Here is an 18,398-nt window from a genome sequence, read left to right on the forward strand (position 1 = left end):
AAATGGCAGTAAGCCCAAAGTCTTCAGAGATTCCGTAATGAATATAATGACATTGTACTAGGATTGGCACATGAATGTGCCAATGTGCCAAGAAAGTCTTAGCTGATTTTTTCTTGGGTCTTCAGAGCACCCCCAGCTCCCTCTGGGTAACCTATATGCTAGAAGAATACTTGTGGTACGGCCAGTGGTTACAGACTTCAGGTTAGGAACCCTAATTGACTTCTTCACTTTACAGCTCAGGCTACATGGGGAGATTCTTTATAATAAGTAGAGCTGTCCAACAAGAGAACAAGCTGTCTCGAGTAGACATTGCCCATGTTCAAGTAGATATCGGGAGGTCCCCCTGCGGGATGTTGCATTGAAGGGATGGGGAACTCAGTCTACCATCTTACAAGTTGTTTGAGAACACAAGGTCTTATTCAAGTGCCTTCCTTCTCTATTTTAAACCTTGTTCTAATCTATACTCCACCCCCTGCTCTTTTATTAGCTTGCCTTTGGGCTTACCAGAGATATACCCACTGTATTCACTCCAGTCCTAGCTAGTGGGTTGTGGATCTGCCCCCCACCCCCATTTGCCCATCTATATCCATAGCGACTCTGCTGACCACACTTGAGCCTAGCCCACCATACAGAGTTTTTCTGTAGTGTTTGATTTTACTTACTGGCATGTGACTTGTTTGTATGGGTAAAGGCACATATATTAGGTACCTTTAGAAGCAGCTCAAAGAATCACGAAGGCAGGTTATTTGGATGTTTAGTCATTTTTCAGTTGTGTCTGACTCTTGATGACCCCATTTGAGGTTTCGGCAAAGATACTGGAGTGGTTTGTCATTTCCTTCTCTAGCTCATTTTTACAGATGAGGAAACCGAGGCAAGCAGAGCTAAGTGACTTGCCCAGAGTCTTACAGCTAATGAGTGTCTAAGGCCAGATTTGAACTCAGGGAGATGAGTCTTTCCATATCTAGGCCTGGCACTCTGTTCACTGTGCCATCTAGCTGCCCTATTATTTGTTATCTCCCACCTCTCTCTCTCTCTGTCTCTCTCTCTGTCTCTCTCTGTCTCTCTCTCTCTCCCCCAATTAATTCAAGACATTTATTCCCACTGTATGCTAGACACAGTGCTAGACTTAGGGGATACGAAGTCAAAAATGAAATAATTTCTGCTCCCATGTAGCTTATGTGCGGGCCAGAAACAAAATGCACTTGCATACAGGTAAAGACAGAACATACCAAAGTAAATAAGATATTTCTGGAGGTGGGGTAGGTGAGAGAGCAGTGACTTATGGGGACATTGGGAAAGACATGCCAACTGAGTCTTGAAGTGAGCTAAGGATTCCAAGAGGTAGGGGCAGGAGAAGAGAATATTCTAGTCCTGGCTTATAGCTTCATGTCTCTAGCCCTAGACTCAGTGTTCAGGATTAACTTTCTAGCAGCCATGACTACTTCTTCCTCCCACCACACGTAGTATTTGAATTATGACTCTCCTGTACTAATGAGATAAACAACATAACTCATGGCAGGCCCTGCTATTTCCTCTATAAGCAAAAGACTGGATCTGAATGCATTTGCCCTATAAAGGTACAATTGTACCAGTCAGCCCAGAAAGGCAGAAGAAGGACTTGGAACCCCCCAAGAGGGTTTCTGTGGATATTAGCTCATCAAGTGAAGGTTGGATTCAAAGCAGACATTCTAGGGAGGTCTGTTCCCAACTCCATATGCTAAAGCATAAATAAAAGCCCTTTAGGGGGAACAAAGGTTAGAAAGCTTGAATCTCTGCTGTGCTAGCTCCTGCTGTCTGCTACTTCAAACTAAGTCTTGGCCTGCATTCCAAGCTGGCTCAATAACACTCACCAGGCAAACCAAAGTGATAGGCACAACCCATGAGGTTTCAGGGATGTTGCTTCCTTTAGGTTAAACTTTCTGAGTTGCCAAGTTAGGGCTAGTTTTTTCTTAAGAATATGAGGACCAGGTTGAGAGCTTGTGAAATCAGGACAGTAGGTTGGAACTCTTAACCCTAATCTCTCCTTAGGTGATAGATTCTTGGGATGGCCTGGGTCTGAATGGGTATTTCACAGGAAGGCAAGGGCAGCAGTTCAAGTGGCCATTTGTCTTTCTGTATTCCTAAAACCAATCCTGATCTTGAGTTTGCATTGGGACTAAGGTGACCTGGAGCTTCCCCAAGATGGTCGGTTCTTTGCTGTTACTGAGAGTATCCTTTGGAATATGGTCTGAGACTACAGTCCTTTTTTAAAATGCTTTTTTGATGCAATTAAAAAAAGCCCCAACAACATGACTTCCCAGTGGCTCCACTGAAAACAGATCCCTCTCTTGTAACAAAGAAATACAGTTAAACAAAGCAAACAAACATATCGACTGTGTCTGACAACTATATGGCCTACATTTTGCGGAGAGGCCAGAGGCATGTTTTCCATCTGTCCTCTGAAGTTATAACTGGTCACCTTTTTGAAGTCTTTCCATATTTTTCTTTGATATTACTAGTATCATTACCATATCATACTAATATGTTTCATATTACTATATAACTATAACTATTCATATAATTTATTCATATAACTATTCATATAATTTAATTGATAATATATTAATATATTTTGTATATTAATATATTTCATATAATATAATATAATTTTGGATTTTTATTATATTATTAGGGTCATTGTATGAATTATTCTCCTAGGGTCTTATGTAATTGGCTCTGCATCAATTCACTTTGGTCTTCCCAGATTTCTCTGTTTCATCTCCATCATTTCTTGTGATTTCTTGGGATAGCATGTTCCATTCTTAAGGATAGGGACAGGGACCTGCAATTTCACTGGTCTAAGGGAGCTTCTATGTGAGGAAATTCCTTCTACTGATGCAGGTAGGCCCTTTAGTCTTAGTTGCCTAGAGCAAACACACTGCTATTGCTGTAGGGTGAGTTCAGCTGAACTGGAGTAAAATGTACTTGGGAATATTTAACAAAATAAACAAAAATGTGATAAAAGATAGATAACATTACATTTTAAAAATAAGTCAACATGCCAGCAGCAAGTTCCTATTTCTATTTGAGTTTAACACTGCCAGCCTATAACAGTTGTGCCAAACTCCAACAGAAAGGGGATACCTACAGGCTGCACATTGATTTTTTGTTGTTTGTTGTTGTTTAGTCATTTCAGTTGTGTCCAAACCCTTTATGACCCTGTTTGGAGTTTTCTTGGCAGAGATACTGGAGCGGTTTGCTATTTCCTTCTCATTTTACAGGTGAGAAAACTGAGGCAAATAGGATTCAATGACTTGCCCAGGGTCACACAGCTGGAAAGTATCTGAGGCCAGGCTTCCTGACTCTAGGCCAAGCACTCTATCCACTGGGCCACCTAGCTGCACATTGGTTTCAAAAGCCACAAATTCATAATAGCTATGTTATATCATATTTTTATTTATTTTGCTAAACATTTCCCAATTACATTTCAATCTGGTTCCCACATACTTGGGAGTTTTGTGGGCTGTATGAAGCCTATAGGCCAAGAGTTTGACACCTCTGGCTAGAGCATTGAGAAATTAGTTAAGTGAAGTGGCCAGGGTCTCACATTTTGTGTCAGAGATAGGACTTGAACCCAGGTCTTCTGAGTTTTGAGGCAGGTATCTTATCTGCTACAACCATGTTGCTTCTCTTAAAAGTATAAGAGCTCACGTCAAGGGCCAACTTTCAATAGGTCATACTCGGCTATGTTTAAAACTCTGATTCATAGGCAGGAGATATTTGAATTTTTTAGCACCAGGTTTAAGGCCACTGGGTGAGAGGTAGAGAGGAAGCTGCTCTTCATTCTTGCTCTCTACCCGCTGGGGCAAATGGCCCTCTGCTCCTGACTCTGTCCCCGTAATTTTTGCCTTCATATATCACATTTGTCAATCATTCTCCCAGCTGGTGGATATCTCCTTTCCTTTCATGTCTTTACTATTACAAAAAGTGTTGCTATAAATACTTTTTATTTATCACTTGAATAAACTGCAGCTCATTAGAGGATATAGGGCAGCTAGGTGGCTCAGTGGATAGAGTGCCATGCCTGGAGTCAGAAAGACCCATCTATCTGAGTTCAAATCTGGCCTCAGATGCTTGCTAGCTGTGTGACCCTGGGTTATGTTTACCCTTTGGATCCTCATGCTCCTCCATTACTTATCTATATTTCCAGACCTTGGATATACCTGACGGCTTGTGGCTCCCGCTTGTTTGCTAGCATGCATATCCTTAGCTTGTTTCTGGCCTCTCAGCCCTGGCACCAACATTGGGTCGACAAATGCATCTAGAGTCATCTATCTGCCCATTCTAGAGAGGGATCTTGGTCACAACCTCTGCTTGAGCCTGTCCCTGGTCACACCTCCTTAAAAATGTGTGTGTGAGGATGAAGAACGTTTAAGACTCTGACCACAATTGGATCTTGGGGAATGTAGTGTGTCAAACTGCACTTTTACTGACTCCCTTCAGCTTCGTGTGAACCAACCAGTCTTGTCTTTGGGGCTCAATGTTCCCTGACTTTGAAATAGGAACAGTCCTCAGGACCTATAATGCCAAGGGATATGGCGTGTTGTAACAAAATAAAAGATCTTAAAGTCTCTGAAATGACAAACCTTCACTCCAGTTTGTGGTGATCCCCAAAGTTTTTTTTCTTTTGCCATTAAATCACCTGGAGCAAAAGAGAAGTAACAAAATCTTCTGAAATATTTGACTTTCAAAACCGATCACTGTCTTTTAGACTGGGAGGGTACAGGCACTCCCTGATTGATGGCATTGATAACGCGCGCTCCTTCTGAGGCACCTCGCTGTTTACAAAGCACTCCTTTCACCATATCTCTGAGCGGTGGGGAGTTTTGTTGTTGTTCAGTCATTTCAGTCCTGTCCAACTCTCTGTGACCCCATTTGGAGTTTTCTTGGCAGACATACTGGAGTGGTTTGCCATTTCCTTCTTCAGCTCATTTTGCAGGGAAGGAAATTGAGGCAAACAAGGTTAAGTCACTTGCTCAGGGGCACACAGTTAGTAAGTATCTAAGGTCAGATTTGAACTCAACGAGATGAGTCTTTCTGTCTCCAGGCCCAGCAGTCTTATCCACTGTGTCAGCCGTCTGTGATTAGGAGTAGAAGGGCTATTACCTTCATTTTGCAGTTGTGATCTCCATCTGGGCAGACTGGTTAGGGAGACAAGCCTTGGAGGCAGGATGGTTTGGGTTCAAGTCCCTCTTCTGACACATGGTGGATGTGAAACCCTGGCAAAATTATTTCACCTTTCCATGTGCCAAGCTGTAACATTCTAAGACTATAGGTTACTTGGAGGCATATAAGATTCCTGCTAAATTCTACAATCCTAAATTATAAAGCAGGTACCATCTGCATTGGTAGAGATACTAGAGGTGTCACACTCAGGTAACACTCCCAAGTGTAACCAGAATCAGATTAAAATGTAATTGGGTAATATTTAACAAAAGAAATAAAAATACAGTATAACATAATGTTAATATGTGGTTTTCTAAGTCCTATAGGCAGGGATTCTTATGTAAGGTTTAGTGGCCCCTGTTTCTTTTGAGTTTGATGCCCCACACCAATGAAATCACAGATCCAGTCCAGATGGGTGGTGCAGTGGATAGAGTGCTGGGCCTGGAGTCAGAAAGACCTGAGTTCAAATTTTCCCTCAGACACGTGTTAGCTCTGTGACCCTGGGTAGGTTAATTTACCTCTGTCTGCTTCAGTTTCCTTAATTGTAAAACAGAGATAATAATAGCCCCTACCTCCCAGGGTGGTTTCAAGGATTGAATGAAATAATATTTGTAAAGCATTTTAGCATAGTTCTTGGCACATAGTAGATGTTTAATAAATGCTTGTTTCTTCCTGCCCTCCTCTAAAAAAACCCAACAGCCTTTCCAATTTATATATGGAATAATTGAGATCCAATGAAACAGGTGAAGTGACTTGTCCAAAGACACTACTCTGACACTACTAAGTGTCAGAGATGGTCTCCTGACGTGTATAGTGTTATTGCCATACCAGCACAGCTGGGGATGAAAGGTTTGGCTATTCTATTGTTCTGAGAGTGGCTTCCATATCTGGCCAGACCTCAAACAGCTGTGGAGATGACTATAACCCCGAAAAACAATGGAAGGTACAGAAGGTAATAACACTCAAGTACATTTCCCCTGAAAAATAAAAAATGCCCCCATCTAGGTCTCTCCACTCTAGGGTATTTGTAGGTTACTCATTCACACAACTACAATCATTAGCACATAAGAGAAACTACTCTTAGGGAACCTCAATGTAACTGGGAAGCCCTTTGCTTTTGGGTTTTCTACATGTTAACGTTATCCCTAGACTGGCGTTCTCTCCAGGGCAAGGAGAGCAAAGATTGGGAAGCCCAAGAGACAGAGCCCTTGATAGGGAGTCAGAGGACACTTGGTTCTGACACTACTAACTTGTGTGACCCTGGGCAAGTCACTTGTCCTAGAACTGTTTCTTCACCTGGGAGAAGAAGGGTTTGGTCCATATGAGGTCCCTTTTAGCACAAATATCTATTGCCTATGCTGGATCTATATGGCATAAGTCCACAGTGTTAGAGTAGTATTAGAGAGCACAGGACTAAGAGTCAGTAGAAACTAGTTCAAGTCTTATCTCTGCCAAAAACAATTATGTTTCCCTGGGTAAGTATCATCCTCTTTATGAACTTCACTTTTCTCATCTGTAAAATAAGGGGAGGGAGGTGTTGCATGATTCCACGATTCCTAAGATTCCTTCTGGTTCTGGCATTCAATGATTTCATTTCACACTTTGTCTTGTTTCATTCCCAGGCCTAGCTCCAGGGCAGCTGTACACATACCCTGCCCGCTGCTGGCGCAAGAAGAGGCGACTGCACCCTCCTGAAGATCCAAAGCTGAGGCTGCTGGAGATAAAGCCCGGTCAGTGTCATTAGGAACTCAGCTGTGCTGACACTGGGCAGGAGGGTGGAGGAGGAAGGGGATGGAGTGGGAAGGGAGAGCAGCTGTTTTCCCTGGCCCTCTCCTCTTCTGCCTTTGTTCATCGAGGCTGCAGGAATTGGTTTCTCCATTAGTGGAACAAAGAATGACCGAATGACCAGGTGACCTAATTAAGCGTGGATAAACAGGAGTGTATATATATTTGCTTATGTGGCTAAGCACATCGGCATGTGAGTGTGTATGAAATATTCTTTCTCTCTGTCTCTCCCTCTCTTCCCTCCCCTTCTTCCTTCCTCTCTCCTCTCCCCTCCTCTTCCCCCTCTCCTTTCTTTCTCTCCTCCTCTCATCTCTCTCCCTCTCCTTTCCCTCTCCCCCTCCCTTCCTTTTCCCATCTTTCATTGCTTTTTCCATATTCCTGGCTCTGCTTACCATTAAACTAATAGGAAGGAACAGGGTGGGAGTAGACCCCAAGCCAATCTGTCAGGACATATCTAGAGAAGTTGCAGCTAGGTCAGAGAGTGGCCTGTCCCTCCCCTTGCTTGTAACCTCTAATAAATAGGCTGAATCCTAGGTTATGTGTTTCTAAGGTGGAAACACACGCGCGCGCGCGCGCACACACACACACACACACACACACACACACACACACACACACACACAGGTTTTCTCTGAGGACTGCTGCTGATGCTTCCCAGAGGAAGGGGGACGGTTCACAAATAAACAGATCCCAAGATATGAAACAGAAATGGAGATGCCCCACAGGAAAGTAACAACCCTGCTCAGGAAGATCTAGGATGAATTGGTCGATTTAAATCACTGCTTGTTCTTGTTGGTCTTATTACTTGACTGTTAACTCCTGCTACTTTGGCCCTTTTCAGAACAGTCTCCAGGGTTTAGCAAATCAGAGCAAATTGCCGGAGACTTTGGGAAGTTCACCTTACTGTTGGTTTAAGAACCAAGTGAACAGAACTTTGAAATGAGTCTGACTTCCATGGCAGGAAAGAAAGAGGGGTGTGTGGGGGTATGTGTAGGTGTGTGGGGTGTGGGTATGGGTGGGGAGAGTTGGGAAATGCCCCCAGGTGATTCTAAAAAAAAAAAGCAAAGAGCTTGAGGTACTTATAAAAAAACGAGCAATTTAACCCCTCTGTCGCCTTTCATCATCACCCATCTTGCAAGGGTGGGATGGGGCCTTTTCCCCCTTTAATTTTCATTCTCCTTTTCCCACTTTCACCCCTTAGGCTGTTTTATTTCCTCCTTCAATGCTTGCACTGGCTATTTTTCTTATTGTTTGTATCCTCTGTTCCATTCATTAAGGCTGTATAAAGCTTTCCCTTAGCTAATTTTCACCGGTAAAAAATGTTTTGGGGTGGGGGAAGGATGCACAAGGATTTAGCCCAGGTCCTTAAAATTGCTTACAGGTAATCAGTCTTAGAGATCATTCCAATGAGTCCACAAAGGCACAGTAACTCATGCCGAGTCACTTCAAAAAGTATTCATAGAAAACTTATTAATACAAGGTGGGTGACCCAGAAAGTTCTGCCATCAGCCGGTGTGAATTCAGGTGATACTCTCGCCAAAGTTTAAATAAATGGCTGATTTTTCATTTAGAGGGACGCTTCTGTTAGTCTTCTGATCCCTTCTGACTCAGTAAGGAGGTGATGGGAAGGGCAGCCCCGTTGTGGACCACTGGTAAGGTTCACAGTGACCCCTGGTGGTTCCTGGAACAGTTTGAGAAGCAAGGCCTAGGTGGTTCAGCTATTAGGCTGATGGCTATCATTCATTTAAAAAAATACAAACAAAACACAACAAACACAAGGTAACACCTGCAGCTGTATCCCAACTCTGTTGTTTTGTAAACAATTAAAGCACTTTAGCCAAATCCCACCAAAAAGTCCTCAACCGCACTCTCATAACGTTAAGACAAATTGTCTGATACCCGACCCATCTGGCTGTTATCTGGCTCCTCTATGTTCCTAGTCCTTCTGGGAGGCTCCAGCTCCCTGGTGGATGACTGTATTCATAGGATATCAGCTTCCCATGGTGGTGTGATTTCACCTAATCGCAAGTTTTCATGGCAATTAATTATTAGTATTAATATTTATCATAATAAATAATATATTAATATTATGTTAGCACATTGAAAAGATATATTAATATTACATTAATCAATGCATATATTAATAATATAATGATAAAATATATAATAATTAATAATAATTAATAGGTATTTATTAAGCACCTACAAGGTTTGTGTCAGGTACTATACTAAACACTGGAGATACAAAGGCATAAATAAAACAGTCCCTGCCCTCAAGGAGTTTACATTATGTTGGGAGAGAACCAACATGTACACATATAATGTAAATAAAAATCGATAAAAATAAATAAAAGTGAATTTTGGTGCTTGTTCAGTTGTGTCAGGCTCTTCGAGACCCCATCTGGAGTTTTCTTGGCAAAGACACTGGAGGGGTTTGCCATTTCCTTCTCCTGCTCATTTTACAGATGAGGAAATTGAGGCAAACAGGGTTAAGTGACTCTCCCAGGGTCACATGGCTAGTAAGTATCAGAGGCCAAATTTGAACTCAGGTCCTCCTGACTCCAGGGCTGGTGCTCTCTCTACTGTGCCACCTAAGCTGTCTTCATGAGTTCAAATCCAGCCTCAGACACTCACTAGCTGTGGGACCCTGGGCAAGTCAATTAATACTTGCCTCAGTTTCTTCATCTGTAAAAGGAGCCGGAGAAGGAAATGGCAAACCACTCCAGTATCTTTTCCAAGAAAACCCCAAATGGCATCACCAAGAGTGGGAATTTTGGTGGAGGAAGCACAAGCTTGCTGGAGAGATCAGTAAAGGAAGTGGCACTCAAATTGAGCTTTGAAGGAAGTAAAAGATCCTAAAAGGCAGAAATGAACAGGGAGTATATTCTAGGCATGGTGGACAGTTTTTGCAAAGGCATGAAGGTGGGAGATGAAGTTTGGCTGGATTGTAGTGTCTAATATATTTGAAGAGGTAGCCTGCAGCCAGGCCATGAAGGGCTTTCAGTGCTAAACAAAGGAGTTTGTATTTTACAATCTCCTTAGAGGTTGTAGGGATGTCTCAAAGCTTTTTGAACAGAGAGACTGACATATTCAAACTTGGGCTTTAGGAATATAAATTTGGCCACCGTGTGGAGGATGGGTGACAGTGGAAAGAGACCAATTAAGACGCTATTGCAATAGTGTAGGTGAGAGGCGGTAAGAGCCTGAGCTTGGTGTCTGTGATGGGAGTGGAAAGGAGGAGACGGCTGTGAGGGAGGTTTGGAGTAGAATTATCAAGATTTGTCAACAAAGAAAAGATGACAATAATAGCTAACACTTATATAGCACTTGCTGTGAGCCAGGTATTGAGCTAAATGCTTTACAAATATCTCATTTGATGCTTACAACAACCCAGTCAAGTAGGGAAACTGAGGGGAGACAGAGATGAAGTGATTTGTGCCTACGATATCTATTCCAAGCGCTGTACAAAGTGCTAGGGATATAAAGAAAGGCAAAGTCATGGTTTCAAAGGCTCTCAGTCTAATGGAGGAGACAACATGGCAGCAGCTATGCACAGACGAGACACAGATGGGGAGAGACTGGAGATAGGTGACAGAGGGGAGGGGCTGGAGCTGAGGGGGGTCAGGAAAGCCTTGAAGAAGGTGGGATTTTAGCTGGGAGCTGAAGGAAGCCAGGGAAGCCAGGAGGTAGAGATGAAGGTATTTCCCCCGGTGGGGATCAGGGCTGGCATTGGGACTTGTCATGAACTCTAGTTGAGTTGGTCTCATGGCACTTAGTGAAGTTCTCCTGGTTTGGGGAGGGCCTGGGAGGGTGACACAGCCTGGAAGTGCTTGAGTATGTATGTGGAGCATGGCTAACTGAGATGGAAAATTTCGAATATGGGTAATAGAGCTGAAAGGTCAAAGGAGTGTCTAGAGTGAAAGCAGGCTCAAAAATCAAATCAAAGTCTGCAGAGGGTATTGAGAAATGAGGTGTAGAGCTAGGTTTTGCTTGTGTGTATTTGTATATGTGTGTATGGGGCAGCTAGGTGGCACAGTGGATAGAGCGCTAGTCCTGGAGTCAGGAAGAACTGAGCTCAAATCCAGCCTCAGACATTTACTAGCTGTGTGACCCTGAGCAAGTCACTTAACCCTGTTTGTCTCAGTTTTCTCATCTGTAAAATGAACTGGAGAAGAAAAGGGCACACCTTTCCAGTATCTTTGCCAAGAAAACCCAAATGTGGTCCTGGAGAGTTTGACACTGAAAGGAATGAACAACAACAATTTGCGTGTGTGTGTGTGTGTGTGTGTGTGTGTGTGTGTGTGTGTGTGTGTGTGTGTGAGGGGAGGGTATTGAAGTGAACAACAAGGTATAGAACTTGACAAACCATTTTCTTAGTTTCCTGTTCTTGATGTGAGTCTTTTTTCCTGACCATGGGTGGCCCCTGGCCTCTAACTTGCTTTTAGAGGTTTCTCTCCTCTTCCCTTATTGTTCTCAGGGTCAGTGGCTGCCTCTGGATAAGCAGAGGTGGGGTGGAGTTTTGTCCCACAGTACCTAGAAGGCAGGATGGGAACCCTCCCCTACCTAGTGATAAGCGTTCAAATCACACCTCTAACACTATGAAATTTAAAAAAGGAAAGAGAAAGTAAATATCTGTAAGTATCTTTAAATAGATTTGAAAGCAAACAAGAAAAAAATTATCAGGCCTAAGTGTTGGTAGATAGTGGGGTGCTATAAATAGTATTCTTGAGATGGCTATGGGTTAAGTTGTAAGTGGTGTCAAACTGAAATAGAAACTAGGGCGTCCGGCAGGAAGCATATTGACTTAGAAAACCACAAATTAACATGAGCTATGTTCTATTGTATTTTTTATTTATTTTGTTAAATATTTCCCAATTATGTTTTAATCTGGTTTCAGCTATACTGGGAAGCATTGCAGGTCGTAGTGCCTCATGTTTGACACCTCTGGATTAGATGACCTTTTGAGGTCCTCCCAAAACTTTGAGACTCTTGTGATTCTACATAGATGTTTTTGGGGTCATGGAATTACAGATTTAATGCTGGAAGGGACCTTAGAAGTCATTGCATCCAAACCCTAATTTACAGATGAAGAAACTGAGGCTTAGAGAGGTTAAGTAACTTGCCCAGAGTCAAACAGCAAATAAGTATCTAATGGCAGTATTTAAACTCAGTTCTTCCTGATTCTAAGCCAGCATCCTAGCTACTACATAACATTGCCTCTTATGGCCCCAACACTATGGATTTCTGCTCATGAATCCTCATTAAAAAATGACTTTTCTGATAGCGTTGGTGGGAATTGTATGTGATTACAACTATATGTGTGTGTGTGTGTGTGTGTGTGTGTGTGTGTGTGTGTGTGTTGTGCATGCGGCATTGTGAGTTTGAGAGTGGATTCCCTGGAGGGAGGATAGGGGTTGTGACTCATTAAATTCAGCTGGAGCCTGGCTAATGTGGAAGATTGATTTCCCTTGGAAGCACACAGACCCTAGAAGTTGGTAGCAAGGGCCAGAAGGGGTACCAGCTTAAAAGTAGAAATGACCCAGGGGATGTTTGGAGTAGTGGCTAGAAGAGGATGCTTTGGGTCTTAGGAAACAGCATGGTGGTTATCCCTGAGGGAAGGCTGGCCAAAGGTTAATTAGATGGAAGCTAGTTGGCCCAATAAACTGTTGTGTACATTGGCCCAGATGATGGATTTTAGGATAAAATTCCTATGCTCTTCAACTCAACAAGTTTTTCTTCTGTTGGTTTTTAAATATTTTTTTTCTTAATTGTCTGTGATGATTGAGTATAGGAAAAGAATAAAAGCCCAGATATGACTGTGAGAACTTATCGCCTTCCTGCCTAGGAATTTCTTTTGTCACAATACTCATGACATCCCTGAAATGTCCCCACATATCCTCAATTTGCAACATGGTACTCAAAATTTTGTAGGTTGTGTCCTCTGGGGGCTGACTTTGAATTTAAGGGGGTACACGGGGGGGGGTGGTGTTACTCCTAAAAGTATAGCCCTCCCACTAGTGTGATTCAGCTTAATAGCCATTTGGAGACACAATTAGCCCTTATCAAAGGCATTTATTAAGATGGCATAGTAAGAACAGTAGCTATAAAATGTCCCCTCTCCCATTAGTCTGGGCACGTTTTCCCACCACTACACTCATGGGAAGAGTGGACACAAATTTAGAGCACAAATGGTAGTGAGCCACCATGGAGAACTAATGTGGTCAAGGTTGCTTACTCTTCTGGTACTGCCAAGTCCTTTTAGTCTTTTCTCTCCCTGTGCATTGCTGTTCTCTTCAGTCTATCTCTCATTTGCTAGAGCTAGCTCCCTCTAGAGTCCATAGCCAGCTCTTTTCTCTGCTGCCTGGGTTCATGCTCTTTAGTGCTATTTCTGGCCTCAAGTGATTTCCTCTCTGTATTCATGTCTGTCTCTGTTCCCTCGACTGTGCTTACAATTCTCTTGAACTAACTCCAGTTTTTGGATGGGGGTCATTCCTTCTAGGAAAGTAAGTCAAGTTGCAAGATGTCATGCATAGTCAATGGAGGTGGGTTGAGGAGGAGAGAAAAATCCCCTTCTGCCCCTCAAGTCTTCTCCAAAGGCAGCTCCGGGCTTATACTCGGCATAAATCTGTGATAGAATGACAACCAGGGTTAGTTATTTAAATGCCCTCCCAGAGGTGTGGTCAAATATTGTTTGACTAATCCTAAATTAGCCCTCCAAGTGTGGACATCTGTAAAGAGATAGCACTGCTCAGCTCTCTCTTATCCCCTTTGTGTTGCTTTGTGACCATGCCATCATTCCTGGTGTCCCTGTGTATTTCACCAGAGATGAAAAGACAGCATTTGATGGGTCCTGTAACTGAAGTGTGTGTCACCTCTGCTCAGATTAGCACAGGGCTAAAGCCAGAAGGGTTTGGATACATTAAAAGCAGCGTTCACCAACTGTGGCTGAAGGGCCATTTATGGTCTGATGGTTATTTCTGATGGGACTCTGTCTCCTTTTTTTTCCTTCTCTCTCATGCTTTAACATCTTTTTGCTTTATGGTATCCCAGTGGGTAGATGAGACAGGAATATATAGGAAGATTAAAGAAGATCACTAAGTAACTGCCTTTGTGGTAGCAATAAAGTACTTTAGGTTAGAAATTGTCCATACACAGACCACATAGTGGATAGAGGCACATGCATATAAAATTTGTGGCCCTCTCAGCTGTTTTATTGAGGCCCTTGGGAACACTCAAGTGTATACCACCTCCGTAAAGGGATTCAGGAAGGGGGAAAGCAATGCAATGTCATTTAACAAGTATGCATTAAGCACCTACTGTGTGTCAGGCACTGCACTAGACGCTAGGGATACAGTGGCAAAAGTGAAGCAATTCCTGTCTTCAGGGAGCTTATATTCTACTGGGAGGAAGAGAAGTAAATACAAAATGATTTCAGGAGGGAGGGCTCTAGCACCTGGGGGAAGTAGGAGAAGTCTCATGGAAGAGATGACACTTGAAAGGAACCTAGAGGGAAACTAGGGATTCTGAGAAGTTACTAATTAAACACTTCCTCACCTCCCATCCCCTGCCTAGAACTGCAATAAATAAATGGAGGGCCACGTAGACTCATAGCATTTTATAACTAGATAGAACCATAGATGTCATGAGATCAGATTGCCTCATTGAAGATGAGCAAACCAAGGCCCAGAGAAGGTAAAATGACTTGTTGAGGCCACGTAGCTAACCAGTGGCTAAGTTCTAAGACTACAACACGGATCTCCTGACTTCTCATTGAGTTGCTTTTCCCCTTGGAACTCCCTCCCTACTCAGAAGGGCAGGCCGCCTCGTCTAAAGGGAAGCAATAGCTCCAAGTAACACGAAGGGGGAGAATACAGGACCAAGGACAGCTTCCAGATCAACGACATCTTGGAGTTTGTTAGCAGATTCAAATAAGCAAAGCAATGAGGAAATCTAATCAATGCTTCTGTGATCAGTCAGAGAGGTTGCTCTTGATACGCTTCTTGCACATGAATTTTGAACAACTGTTACCACAGCTGGACCATCTCCTTCCTATGGTCCCGTCTGGCATCATTCACAAGGGTGGTTTGTTATCACAGCAGCACCCAATTAATTCATTGGCTAGTCATCTTTAAGGGTCAGCTAGGTAGTGCACTGAATGGAGTGCTGGACCTGGAATCTGTGAAAAACCTGAGTTCAAATCCAGCCTCAGACATGTACTAGCTGTGTGACCTTGGGCAAGTCACTTAACCCTATTTACCTCAGTTTCCTTATCTATAAAATGAGCTAGAGGAGAAAAGGGCAAATCTCTCTAGTATCTTTGCCAAGAAAACCCCAAATGGGGGCACAAGGAATTGGACATGACTGAAGTAACTTAACAAAAGAGTCTCCACGTTTGTGCTTATTTTAGATATAAGTAGCTAGCATTTCTCTGTCAAGTTAAGTACTTTACAAATATCTCATTTGATCATTACAACAACCCTGGGAGGTAGGTGCTATTATCATCCCTATTTTACAGATGAAGCAACTGAGGCAGACACCAATTAAATGACTTGTCCAAGGCCACACAGCTAGTGTCTGAGGCTGGATTTGAACTCATATTTTTCTGACACCAATCCTAAAACTCTCTCCACTGGCCCCCCCCCCCCAGTTTCTTCATGTTGAAACACTGCTGCCATGAGATGCTGGCAGAGTTGTAATATTATGTAAGAAATAACCCTTTCTCTGGCCAACTTATTGGGAGCAAAAGAAAGATTAAAAAAGGAACAGTTCGGTTACCTGGATCAATGGGATGATGCCAACAGGTGACAGACAGTCTACAGTCTAATAGAATGAACTGGTACATAGGCAAATACAGCGATGGGATCAAATAATACTTAAATGCATCAGGAGAAGTGTTAGCAAAATGCTAGATATGGTTGATAGGGTCATCACCAACTGAGAGGAGCAGGAAGTGGTATTTCATTTGGGCTTTCAGAGGGAGTAGGTATTTAGCAGGTATGTATGGGAGGAGGGAGGACTTTTCTGAGATAATACTAGTTAGCATTCATCATCCAGTACTGTAAGGTTTGCAAAATACTTTACCTGTGTTCTCTCCCTTGACTCTCACAACGACCCTGTGAAGTAGGTGCTGCTATTATACTCGTGTTACCGATGAGGACCTTGAGGCCAAGAGAGGTGGAATTATTTGTTTTGGGTCACACAGTAGTAAGTGTCAGGGACAGGATTTGAACTCCTGTCTTTTTACCTCCAAGGCCTTTGCCTTACATTCTAACCAATGTGCTACCTAGCTGCATAGGGTTCCCTATGCAAGAACGTGGAGGTGGTGGGGTGGAATATAAAATATGTCATTCATTTTGTCTGGAATCTTGAGTAGTTGTAATAATGAATTATGTAATTTGAAAGGGTCAGTTAGGTGGTACAGTGGCCAGAGTACCAGGCTTGGTGTCAGGAAGACTCATCTTCCTGAATTCATATCTGGCCTCAGACACTTACTAGCTGTGTGACCCTAGGCAAGTCCTTTAACATTGTTTGCCTCAGTTTCCTCATCTGTCAAATGAGCTGGAGAAGGAAATAGAAAAACCACTCCAGTATCTTTGCCAAGAAAACCCCAAATGGGGCCGTGAAGAGTCAGACACGTGTGAAAAAAAGCAAACAACAATATGAAAGGATTGGATGTATATAGTGTAGCACCAAACTGCATAGAGCTTTGAATGCTGGGCTAAGGAATTTAATTTGAATTTATTTGAATTTAAGTTACTAGGCAGTGGGGAGCTATTGATGGGTTTTGAGCAGAGGAGTGATATGAAGAGATCTATAAAATGGGATGATTTCTGGTAGTGGTGTGAAGGATGATTTGGAGTGGGGAGAGAGTGAGTTATTGTTAACAGTTCAAGTGACTGAGAAAGGAGACTAGCATACCAGGTGGCTGGTAATGAGGTTCTATGCTAATGTGGTGGCAGTGAGACTAGGGTAGAGAGGACGTATGTGAAAGGTATTGCAGAAATAGAAATAAAGGGTCTTAGGAACTTATTGGATATGAGAGGTGAGGCAGAGGGAAGAGCCAGAGATAACACCAAGGTTTTGAATATGGGATATTGAGCGTATAGTTGTGCCACTGACAAATGATGAAGTTAAGAAAGGAGAGCAGGTTATAGGGGAAATAAAATAAGCTTTATTTTGTACTTGTTGAGCTTGAGGTGCTAATGAGACATCCAGCTGGACACGTCCTAAGGGTCTCAGGAATTGCAGGTCTGTAGCTCAGCTAGTGATCTTTGGGAAATCATGGAGAAGAAGAGTGGTATCCCAGAAAAAGACATGGGTAAATATCCTGATTTTTAGAAAGCCTTTTTTTCATAAGTATTTCAAGAATGGTCTGGTCATTTGACCAATTCTGAATCCTCCTGGACTCTTTCCTATCACCTAGCTCACATGTCCTTTTGTCTACAAGAATAAAATGAGAAACTTTGGCAAAAGTGTTGCTGGCATCCAGGAACACTACATCTGCTGTATTCCCTTGATTTACCAGTCTAGTTATACTGTCAAGAAAGGAAATGAAATTAGTTTCGTATTACCTGTTCTTGATGAAGCCATGTTGGTTATTAATGATGACTGCTTCCCTTTCTAATTGTTCACAAATTATCCACTTTGTCTAGAATTTCACCTATAGTTTGAAGGTTTCCATCTTCTTTCTATTTTTTTTTAAGTCTGGGATAATAATTTCATGTCTCCAGCCCTCTGGCACCTTTCCTATTCTCCACAATTTTGTGAAGATCACTGACAGCAGCTCAGTAATCACATCTGCCAGCGTTTTCAGTACTCTGGCATATAGTTCATATGGACCTTGTGACTCAAACTCATTGAGGGCAGCCAGGTGCTCTCTTCCCATTTCCTTGGTTATTTTGGGTTTTAACTCACTATTAACCATTTTTTTGTGCTATCTATCCTTCCCAGGTTGAGAAGTATTCTTCTTGGTACAGAAAACAAGCAAAAGAACCGTTGAATATTTCCTTCTGTGTGACACCAATTAGCGTCATCCCATTTTCTCAAGGAGATCAACTGTCCCTTCTTTGATCTTTCTTTAGCTCCCAATGAGTTGGTCATTTAGTTGCCTGCCCATCTACATTGGTCTCTTTGGATACTTCTCCATTTTTTTTCTTTATTAGAAATGTTTGCATTTGTATAGTCAGAATTTTATTTACATTATGGGACACCACCTTTCCTTTCTTGAAATCTTTTGCTTTGAAATCTGCTCTCCTCAAACCTAGGGTAAATATCAGATTATTCCTGGCTTTTGCCCTACTCCAGTATGGAATGGTCTCTACCTCTTCATCATCTCTAGTTTACCATCCAGTTCCTCTTTACTGGTTAGGTTTGGAATAGAAGTTCCTTTGGTTTCTTCTTCCATCTTT

The 18,398-nt window shown here is 42.5% G+C and overlaps 1 protein-coding gene across 1 annotated transcript in view; it reads left to right on the forward strand.

Moving 5' to 3' along the window:
* The window catches only part of DPF3 (double PHD fingers 3), a 420,028-nt gene that overhangs the window by 187,253 nt on the left and 214,377 nt on the right, over window positions 1-18,398 (forward strand). Inside the window, 1 exon segment of the mRNA XM_036736699.1 lies at window positions 6,828-6,935. Coding sequence (XP_036592594.1) covers window positions 6,828-6,935 — 108 coding nt within the window.

The sequence above is a fragment of the Trichosurus vulpecula genome, chromosome 8 (assembly GCF_011100635.1).
Source record: "Trichosurus vulpecula isolate mTriVul1 chromosome 8, mTriVul1.pri, whole genome shotgun sequence".
NCBI lineage: Eukaryota > Metazoa > Chordata > Mammalia > Diprotodontia > Phalangeridae > Trichosurus > Trichosurus vulpecula.